The 11,162-nt window shown below is 36.8% G+C and overlaps 2 protein-coding genes across 3 annotated transcripts in view; both read right to left on the bottom strand.

Moving 5' to 3' along the window:
* The window catches only part of LOC148946515 (katanin p80 WD40 repeat-containing subunit B1-like), a 256,838-nt gene extending 255,967 nt beyond the window's left edge, over positions 1 to 871 (bottom strand). Inside the window, exon 1 of one of the 2 annotated variants that reach the window (XM_089097401.1) lies at positions 772 to 871. The gene's annotated coding sequence lies outside the window, so the exon portion shown is untranslated. The remainder of the gene's footprint in view (positions 1 to 771) is intronic. The other variant, XM_089097400.1, reaches the window with a different exon arrangement.
* Positions 872 to 2,015: 1,144 nt separating this feature from the next.
* Positions 2,016 to 8,228, bottom strand: LOC148946517 (uncharacterized). The gene is made up of 2 exons (XM_089097128.1): positions 8,152 to 8,228; positions 2,016 to 2,652 (listed from the first exon to the last, which is right to left on the bottom strand). The coding sequence occupies exons 1-2, from the start codon at positions 8,226 to 8,228 to the stop codon at positions 2,016 to 2,018; spliced, it is 714 nt and encodes a 237-aa protein (XP_088953254.1).
* Between the last annotated feature and the right edge of the window lie 2,934 nt (positions 8,229 to 11,162).

Consider the following 11,162-nt stretch of genomic DNA (forward strand, 5'->3'; position numbering starts at 1 on the left):
AAGTAAAACATTAAAACTAAGGTTAAGAAAATCAAATAAAAATTTTTTAATTCAATAGGCTATTTTTAATACAGTTTTGAATAGGCCTACCAAAAGGCAGTATATTTGACATCTTTATACTTCATAACTGTAAAAAATTTAATCTTTTTCAAAGTGACAACTAGATAAATACAATCACTCCTGGAAAAAAAATTGACAATAGGCCTAAAACACAAAAAACATATCTGTTCAGGGGGAAAGAAATTCCTTGTATTCTGTTCAAGAGAAACATTTCTGATAATAATGGCCTCATATATCATCTCATGGGTACTCTTGCAATGCAAGCAAAAGTTGACGGCATATTTTTACCAAATTGCCCCTTATTAAGTTGTTTTCCTTGTGTTTTCTATAATTATACAAACTTTCTTGTGTACTAATAACTGCACTAAATACTAATAAACAAATACATATTTAGGATCACTATAAAAAGCTGATTCTTTCACTGAATGTTATCAATAGGCCTAGTTAGGCTCTTATACTTTTGTTATTGACAAGTATTGTTATTTACTATAATGTTGTTTTATATGTTTTGTACATGTTGTTTTGTAGCCTGTCAAGTAGGCAAATTTATAAGACAGGGATATCACAAGAGGGTTAACATAGTAGGCTAGCCTGGCAATACCTTCCTGGAGTAGCCTATGTTTTTTGCCCTGGATTCATAACTAAAACTTTTATTTTACAAAGTATAACCTACTTTGAGTAAAATTCATGCTTTATGAAAAATGAGCTTACCAAAAGCATTCACAATTTATCCCAATTTAAAAAAAGAAGCAAACAAAAACATATCCATGCATATCAACAAGACAGGAATTTAAACTAAAATATTTTCTCATTTCTTCAACTAATGGTTCACATATACTCTAAACAGCGGCATCTATGTAAAGTATTATTCTTACGCCATGTCTACACTGTAGAATTGAAGTATTTTCTGACTAATGGTCCTAACTCGCTTTCCCCCTAAATTGCAACGCTACACAGAAATCGGTATCTTGTTGGTCAAGTTTGGCTTGTTTATAAGAGACGGTACGTCCAAAAGACGTGAAATCAGGAAACTTTCTTAGGAACAAGGAAAGCAGCTGAGAGTCAACTTGATTTTAGGTGGATTTGCCAATGATGGTGACAATATACAAATTCTAAAGCTGGTTGCGGATTTTATTGCTGTCATTGGGAGAGATCGGACGATGTAATGGAAGGAATAGTCTAACTATAATTGTTGAATGTGACAGAGCGGTGTATTGAAGAACCATTAACAGAAAAAAGATCCAGGTTTAACAGAAGAAGAACCAAATGACCAAACAGTCTAGTGGGCTCTTGAATTCATTCACCATTATTACAGAATTCTCTGAAATTCAGAAGGTGCTGGTGAGCAAAATTTTTCATAATTTGTTAACAGCAAAGCTGTCATGGGATCCCATAAGGGGGGCTCCAGCCCCCTTGGCTGAATCACGCTGACTTATATTTTTATATTTTTGTTCTGAGATTTCTATTATTATTACTTGTATTGTTTATTGAAAATTCGTCTTTGTTCAAAAATAAAATAACAAAGTACTACAAGGAGAGGAAACAAAACAAAAGCAAAATAATACAATATAACTATAACAATGTTACTATAGTTGAAGAAGTTGGCTCCAAGCATATCTTGAAATCTTGTGATTTTGTTTCTCCATAAGTTTAGTAACAGCTATGGTAGGATCTGCTATATCCTATATATAATGTGAAGACTGTTGATGAGCCTTGAATTGCGTGTCCAAGTTGAATATCTCAATTGGTATTTTGCGGAGAGGATTTTCCGAAAAAAGTGGAGAAGATTTTCAATTTATCAACATTTGTAAGAATCTTCCAGAAGGGTGCGATGTAGAGGATGTGGGGGAGAGCAACAGTATTGTACTGCGTTGCGAGATAACGGCGGTTGAAACGAAGCTTAGTAGAGACTATGGAAACATAGGAAGCAGATATGCAGCGTTGTATGACTTCTGTTAAGAGATGATGAGTATTAGAAATGGCATTTCCAATGGGATTGCAGCGTTAAATTGAAGAGCAGATTTTAAATATTCTGTTTGTAGATTTTGGAAAGTTTCAGAAATTTTGTCTAAAGTTCGGCTAGCGTTAAAGATGTCATCAGCATATGTGACTAAGGAGATATTGAGGACAGAGAGAACACAAGACATCTCACACTGGTCCTGAGCTTTGAGGACATAATTACTGAAATAACAAGGTGAGGCAATTGCACCTTGCCTGGCTCCTCCCTTAACTGGTATAGATCTATCCAGATCTCTCTTAAGAGAGATTTTGAGACAGACTCGTAGCTTAGCAAACATATCTCCTTGAGACCTAATGATAGCCGGATTTACTCTTCTTTTAACAGTCCTTAAAAGCATAAGGGGATGGATCAGGGAGTCAAAGGCGTGGCGATCATCATGACACACCAAGGCGAGTGAACTACCTGTACAAGAAGCCCCAAGCAGAGCATTAGCAACAAACGCAAGGGCGTCTGCAGATCCAATGCCATATTGAAAACCAAATTGATGTGGAGGTGTGTGACTTTTTTCTTCAAACTCATTTGTAAACGGTAGTTCATAAAGCTTCCATAAACTGGTTAAAACAGTTATGGGCCTGAAGGATGAGTATTGACTTGAGGTTTTTTGCTTTTTTGGAATATATAACTAGACCCTGGCACCGTGCTGATTAGAAAAGATCGGTGGCGGTGGGGTAAATATTGCAGCAGCCGGGCACCGCTGGTGCGATCTTTGTTGACCGCAAACATTTTTGTTTTGATCAGTCTTTCTCAAATCCCAGCTTTAATTTACCTCAGATTTGGGCGTATTTACGAATTAAAAACTTCGCGAGTCGTTCGCTGGACGCTGGTCTTCTTCATTATACATCAAAAGCTGTGACAAAACGGAAAGAATCCGTAAAGAAGAGAGAAAGGAGGATAATACAAGCCAGTGAAGAAATGTAGATTACAATGCAAATATTTCGGTCAAGACCTCTGCTTGACCGTCCTCAGTGCACAATATTTAAAAAAAAAACGAAAAAATACCGATAAAGATTCATAGATAATATTAAACCTTTAACGATGGTAATAATGGAGGTGTTATCAAATAAAATGAAATGGTATGGATTATCTTAGACATGTTGAGCCATGGTGGAAGCAAAAGTCTCAGGTCTTTGGCGTAGTCCCATAACTTTTTCGATTGAGGACCTATGTTTCGAAAACCTCTCCCTTAACTGCTGGTGGATTCTTCCAATATAGAAACAACAGTAAGAACAGGAAACCCTAAAAACACCACTGCCCATTTAATTTTATTTGGCAACACCTCCATTATTGCCCGCGTAAAAAGGTTTCATACAAATTTTCGGGGAGACAGTTGAGATAAAACAAAAGTATATTCACCGAGAGGTAGCTCTCAATATAGACACTGGAGAAACCTATTTAAGCCCCATTTAAAATGAACTAATTTATTCTGATCGTTTTTTTATAAATCAACAAAATAATATTTTGTAACCTATAAGAATCTGTGATAATATCTTACCTGGGAAGCAATTGGCTTTTAAACATCCTCTGCATAAATAAAAAAATTGAACCGCCATTCAGTATTTTTATTTTGTAGGACCTGATGCAGATAGTTGGGATTGGTTGGCTAGAATCTTATGTCCAATTCTATTTAAATATGATTACTGTGTTTCACCACATATATCAGTGATTAAATCTGTCCATGATTGAGAACTTCAATTTTAAGATCTTTTGTTCAAGATTGGGCTGTAGCATATTTTCCAAAATTAGAGTTAAGGTAAAAATTTGCAATTACAATTAGGTCTCTACTATTAAATGTCTGTGCATTTAAAATAGTTACCATTGTATATGGGTGAAATATTCAAACTAAGGAAACACTTATTAAAAAAATTTAGACAAAATTAGTAGAGAAAAATTAATTTTCCAGTTAGTATAATAGATAGAACTACAGAGATTCTGATTATGGAGACCTACATCTATAGTTTCCTTCCCATTCATTTATGTCGATGTCTGAAATAGGCCCCCATCCTGTAATTAAACACCTGCTAGTCTGCTCCTAGTTATTAAACCTCCAGTGGTTTATGACACATAAGGAAACACACTACTTATCGTTGATGTTAAATTCAGAATTGAAGAGTTAGAAGCTTGAGAATTTTCAGAGCCTACCGTTTTAAATAGCGCTGCTATGTTACGGAACCAAAACATCAATATTTATAAACACCTGCCAATGGCAAGGACTGAGGAAATATTGATTATTTGAAACACCAAGGTGTCTTGAAATAAAGAGGTCCTTAAATCTCAAGTTCCTACCTGGAATTTAAGTAGGTGTCTGTTGGAAAGAAAATTGTCTGTTCAATAGATGGGCTACAACAACTAGTGCTGAATAAAAACTCCGCCTGGAAACAAGGAATTTTTGCAAACTATTTGTGTGCGCGGTTGTTTGTTTAATTTTGAAAACCACACTTGATTTCTAAGCAGGAAAATCGAAATCCTTATTCACCCAAAAAGAAGAAAAGCTCCAACATTGCGGTTGACCCAATAAAGAATTGGCTCAAATTAATTAAAAGTCAGCGGAACGCCGCAGCCTCGGCCGGCAGCGGCACGCCGGTAGCGTTACGACACTTTGGTGGCAGTCAACCAGGCCTCTCGTCGGCGGTGTTCGATGCATGCACCGGGCAGCACCGGGGTCGATATCCAACATTGGAAGTGCCGATTAGACCAGGTTAGCCCTCCCCCCTAAGGCTCAGCTTATGGGCACCCATGAAAGCTGTACATCACCTGCAATCTGGATTGATTTTTCTCGAGCTTGGATAGCAGTTTTTGCCTGCAGTAGGCTATTTTGCCCAGCCAATCATAGACTCGAACTTTTTTTGTGATCCTTCCAAGGCATAAAAGGCTTCACACCGACAAAGCTGTTTTTTTCAAATAGGTTTTGGAAGTCTGAAATCTCAGGGGTTTGTCAAACCATGGTGTTAGGAAGGAAGATACTGTAGTCTACACGAAGAGGACAGTTAAGGGCTGGGCACAAGTAGCTGAATTCGGGAACTGATTTCCAAATCAGATTGAAAATACCTGTATTGCACCTTAATAAAGGTGTAACGTGCCCACCTTCCATCTAAAAAGGTGCTGTGGGCTCTACCTAGCCTTACTAAAAAAAATGATACAAAAGATCCATCTTTGAGCTAACAAGCTGGCTGATGGATAGGCAGGAGGTTGCTGAAGTAACTGTGGATTCACTTTGTTTTAGCGGTCATAAAGTCTAGAAAACCCTGCTTAATTCCGCTTCAAAAAAGGTATGATATTTTTGTCTTTCTGCTAGAGCCTTGGCGGTAAAGAGAGAGTGTTAGAGTGGTCCTGGCCCCTCTTTGCCCCTTCAATAATAGAAATTAAAACTCCTTGAAGGTTCAGACAAAGTGCAACATGGCTATCTTTCTATAAGAAAAATAGTGATGTTGGAGGGGATAAGAGCCCAAATCAGTACTACAGTTATACAGGTTGATAAAAACTTTGGCGAAACAACATCAGATAGTTTTCTCCATACAGATTTAAGAAAAAAACTTAACTCACACATTGTATGCTACGGCTCAAAATAAGCGAAAACTATCTTGATTAGCCCAAGATGTAATTTGTATCTTTGCGTATCTTTCTATTAATCCAGACTGAGAATCATACTTTCCGCATAAACTGCTAAGGTTATATTTACACTCTTACCATTTTTCGTAGTAAACCTAAATTGGCAGCATAGAAAACAAGAAGAAAAATAGAACAAATCCAAACTGATATTCCCGTAACATATATAATCTTTTACTTCTTCGTTCTTTCCAGTCTGTGCTTTTTCAATTCAATACGCTCAAAACAGTTGGCTGTTATCTATTTGTAACAATCCAAATAATCCTTAGCAGCCAATCCTTTGTTCAGTAATACTAACAACTCAACTACTAAACACTTACCGTAGCACCAAGCCATCTGAGGCCAACAAAGCTGCGCACGCTCCTCCTCCATCCCAATCTATTCAAAGCCTCCCTCTTTACACTCTCCCAAGAAGTTCCCTTTTCCTTTAAATCTTACTTAATTATATCCTCCCACCCCAACTGCGTGCGACCTGCTTTCGGTTTAGCCCTAGACATTTGGCCGAAAAGAATAATCTTTGGCAATCTGTCATCCTTCATCCGCAAAGCTTGCCCTAGCCATCTCAACCTTTCTCTCATTATAGCCCTAGAAAACGGAAACAACATTTTTCGTACAGCCTACTTTTTGAAATACGGTCAGTCAGCCGGGTACCCAGAACAATCCGTAGGCAATTTCTCTGGAAAACATCTAGCAAATCTTCATCCGTTTTTCGGAGCGCCCATGCTTCAGAGCGATTTTTGACCACTGTCATCACTGTATCTTTAATATTATAATCTGAAAACCTTATTTGTTTTTCTTACTATTTGTGCTGGTGCTGCCCTTTAGATTCAAAGTCGAACCCACATTTTGTTTTATTGGCATTGGATCAGGAACCAAAATGACAGAACTTTAGGATTTATATGTTCTGAACTTATGCTGACACATTTGTTGTGTAAGAGGGCTCTTACGCCCTGAAAATGTGTGAAATGAGCAAGTCGTATCCTCTAAAATAGGTGAAAGTAATATGTATATTGTTATTTGTTGGGTGAACGGTGTAAGAGAGGTTTGCATCTTGGTTTGCAGACTTCTCTTCCTCCTCTTTCAAACTTTTTTTTATCTGTGAAAAAAAAACACCCAAAGCTCTGGCTATTCTACTTTTAACGTTTTTACTGCTCCCATCGTCCTTACTATAATACTAGCAAGATAAGTGAAGTTGTCCTCCTGATCAATCTTTTCGTTACCCAACGTCACCTTTCTCTTCATTTATTCCTAGCCTTAGTGACTTAGTCTTCTTAAGATGAATTTTTAAACATATTCTCACATCCTGAACTCGCAAAACCTCTAAAAGTTCATTCAATGTGCTCAAACTTTTATCTAGGATGCTTGAATCATTGGCATAATCTAAGTCCAGGAGAGTTTTTCCTCCCCATTTGGTTCCGTGGTCCCCCATTGCCTTTTATGTACTCCTTAACACAAAGTTAATCAAAATGACCCATAAAAAGGGGATAGAACGCAGCCCTGATTTACTCCTGATTTAATAAGAAAACAGCAGCTAACCTCATTTGCTACCTTAACCACAGCAGTGTTATTCTCGTACATAGCACTAATTACTTTAATGTATTTGTCTGTTATACCATACAAGGATAAAACCTTCGCTAAAGCTTATATCAACAGAATCGAACGCTTGATCCTAATCTATAAAACTGAGGAGCAAAGGCGTTTGACGGCTCAGACACTTCTCAATTATTAACCTAAGAGTGAAATTTTGGTCAACGTATCCACTAACTTTTCTAAAATCGCACTGTTCTTCACTTATAACTTAGTCTGCAGCATCTTCAATTAAAATCAAGTATTTTGCACGCATCAAGACACGGCTACTGGCTAGAAAAAGCCAAGACAGATAGTCCAAGTCATTGAGAGGCGAATATGGGATAAGCCCCTTTTAGGATTGTATAAAAATGATGCCATTTCATTTGTTGACAGATAAGTCTATCTATCCTCCGTCCATATGTCATTCCTAGGACAGAACTAAGGTAGAAACAATAACGATAAAATCCTTGCCCTTTATTCTTAGCCTAACTTCTTTTGACGTTGCTGTGAAAGTGCTTTGAAGTTTGACCTTGTTTAGTTGGTTAAAATTAGTTTCAAAGTTAATTTCACTTTGCATTCATTTTCAACACACCTAGCTGCTGAAAAGTTTTCTACCATGGTTGTAATAGCTGATTGACTATGCGGAATATATTTAGGAGAAAATATGATAACTCTAAAGAATTAAGCCAAAAACCAGTTAAACTCAGACCAAACTAAAGACACCTTGTAAACTTCTGTTACTAATGTCATAATGATAAGAATAAAATAAGAATGTTGGAGTTTTTGTAGTTATTTTAGAAGGGAAATGCTCTATCAAGATTATTACATTGACTTCAACTTCAACTAATTTTTCATAACCTTTATCCCACAAACATTTAGAAAATTGCACTTGCTTTTACCATCTTGAGTTTCCTTTGAAAACAACGATCCTCTCTTGATAATCCGATCCTATTGTACCTGCTCTTGGATGTAACATCATCACTGGCCGGGGGTTTCATTTCAGCAGCCTTATATGATGCAAGGATAGGCAAGTGCTTAAATAAAGGACCTGAAAACTTGAACATAGGATTATTTGAGCCATAAACTACTTGAAGAAGTCTCTTGGTATTCACAACACTATTTGAGAATTAATATCTTCATACACGGGGCTTCTTTTTTGGCATGCTCTTTGAGACTTGTAGCTATCTTTTAGTCAATATTCACATCTACAAAGGGTAAGCAGGCAATAAATAGCGACGAAGACTATATTGCCTGTCCATCAAAAACAAAGAAACATACTTAGAAACAATCGATAAATTTTCCCAAGACAGTGGAATTCAATTCAGTGAATAGTGTTGGGCGATAATTTGATCAAACGATATATCGAAATATCGATATTTTTACTTTCGATATTAGATAATCGATATATCGATTTCGATATTTCTGATCAGTTTTTATTCAGATTAACTCTTGGCTTTGCCAAAGTTAAAAAAAAATTGGGTACTTATCTGTTAGCCACTACACACTGCAGAATCTGAATCTATAAAATCATACAACAACCGGTTTATTGCTGTTTGTATACGGAGACAATTAGCGTCGATTCAGTGGAAAACTACATTGTAGCTATGTTTTAATATTTATTTAGTTGGTATTTTGGTTTATTTAGGTTAGGTTACTTATTGCATGCAGCCCCGCTATACTTAACCCCCACCCCACCATCCCCCTAGTGTGCAAATATACAGCCCAAATAATATATATCCTATCTATTTCCCAAGCATAGCAGTTGTTTTTACCCCGTACCTGTAGATCCAAATTCTCAAATGTGTACTGGCTGATTGAAAAGTACCAACGATTATAATAAAAGTGTATTTTGCACAAATTTTTTAAACTTTGAATAATAGAAAACCAAGCAATAAAAACAAACTTTGATTACAAGAGTGAATATCATAGAAATCTAGACTTGAAATTACTCGGGCTCAGGGTAAAGAAATATGACCTACTGACTACTTTTGGCTATTCAAACTCAGCAACATGTCGATGTTTTTTCCCTGAGCATTTGTTCTACCTTTCAGTGATTAAATAAAAAAAAGAAAGCAGTTTTTTTCAACTGAAAGTAAGGTTCAGCATTAAAACTTAAAACGAACAGAAATTATTCCGTATATGAGAGGAATGCCCTTCATATACGTTTTTTCTAGTATTTTAAAAACAAGCTTCTTATTCTAATTAAATAGCCCTTGTGTTTCAGGAGTTGTTTTGAAATAATTGGAACTCTTTAAAGGAGGGGGTAACTCCCCTCGCATACGGAAGGATTTCTTTTTGTTTCAAGTTTCAATATGTCTCCCTAGTTTCCGTTGAATTTTTTTTTTTTATTTAATTTTTGGTTGTTATCATTTAATACCAGGAAATCATCACTACAAATCCGTCCCTGCTGAAAATTCCACCCAGATATTTTCTTGTGGACAATTTCGCCTAGAAATTTCTCTTAGGCCTGTTTTCATTTGAAAAAAAAAAGAATTGTCTTTCATTTAATTTTTGATCTTTTTCAAATCATGCCGGAAAACCCATTCAACAGAAAATTTTTCATTGAATTCCCATCCTCCGAATGGAAAGTTTCTTCCACGGAAAATCCTCTGATGAAGAATTTCTCCCGCGAAAAATTTCCACATGGAGAATATCTCCTGCGGAAAATTCCGCCACGAAGAATCACTCCCACTGAAAACTTTCCCATGGAAAATTTCCCCCGTGGGAACTCCCTCCCTCCCACAAAAAAATATCCCAGGCAATTTTAACCTCTCTGAAAATTTACCCCGGATAATATCCCCGGAACATCTCTAGATGTTAAATTGAATCGGCAAAGAGAAAGTAAAATAAATTTGATATAAGAGTTCTGGCAAATTCTCCCGTGTAATATTTCTCCTTATAATTTCATCATCGGAAACTTCCCTGCCCATGGAAAATTCTCCCCGTGGAAAACCCCCTTGCGGAAAATTTCCCTCCCTAAAAACGTCTGTTTACTTCCAAATAACAGAAACTATATGTAAACAACAGACAAAATTAATAACTTATAGCCCTTCCCCCGGGTACCATGGGGGGATCATGACAATTTCCTCGGAACATCTCTAGATCAAAAATTGAATTGGCAGAGAAACATTATGACGAATTTCGTATAAGAGTTATGACAAATTCTCCGGTGTAAAATTCCCCCTTGTTAGTTCAGCCCCGGAAACTTCCCTGCCCATGGGAAATTCTACCTGTCGAAAATCCCCCCACAGAAAATTCCCCCTCCCCGAAAAAGGCCTGTTTACTTACAAATGAAAAATACTATACGTAAACAATAGGCAAATTCATAACTTAAAGCCCTTTCCTCAGGTTGCGGGGAGTCATGTTATCTCCAGAGGAACATTTTGTCGATCTTTCAACTATGGTGAACAAAATGAATATCCCAAAATTGGGATCGGGTGTTTTCAGGGGAAAAAGGGCGCGGAAGGGGGGTTATTGGCTCTCCAATATTTCGGGTCACTTTAAAAGGGAACTAGAGCTGTTATTTTCTTTCGAACGAGCACTTTCCCAACATTCTTGGGCCTTTGAATTGATGCGATCACGCTGGCGAAAGAAAGAGGAATAAATAAACATGCATCCGTGATTTTTATTCTGAAAAAAAATACAAAATTCTACATTTATGCTGACGGGAGGTTAAAATCTTTACAGTAGGGTTCCATGATATGCTGAATCTGATGGTACGCTTTTCTTTAAGATTCTTTGACTTCTTGGGGGGTTTCTCCCCTTTCCCAAAATTCACGCAAATTTTCTCAGGCTCGTATCTTTTGATGGGAACATTAAACTGAATGAATCCTATATATTTGGATTCAGCATAAAAAGCCAATTCTCTTTTATATGAGCAAGGCCTATCAGCTTAAAAGGCATTAATACA

Source organism: Artemia sp. Qi Xiang Cuo, chromosome 11 (assembly GCF_049724085.1).
Source record: "Artemia sp. Qi Xiang Cuo chromosome 11, ASM4972408v1, whole genome shotgun sequence".
NCBI lineage: Eukaryota > Metazoa > Arthropoda > Branchiopoda > Anostraca > Artemiidae > Artemia > Artemia sp. Qi Xiang Cuo.

Excerpts from the sequence above, each read along its gene's own strand:
- LOC148946517 (XM_089097128.1), bottom strand. The coding sequence starts at position 8,228 with ATGTTACATCCAAGAGCAGGTACAATAGGATCGGATTATCAAGAGAGG. Across the intron at positions 2,653-8,151 it reads TTCAAAGGAAACTCAAGATG|GCCCATAACTGTTTTAACCA; the intron begins GTAAAAGCAAGT and ends CTCATCCTTCAG.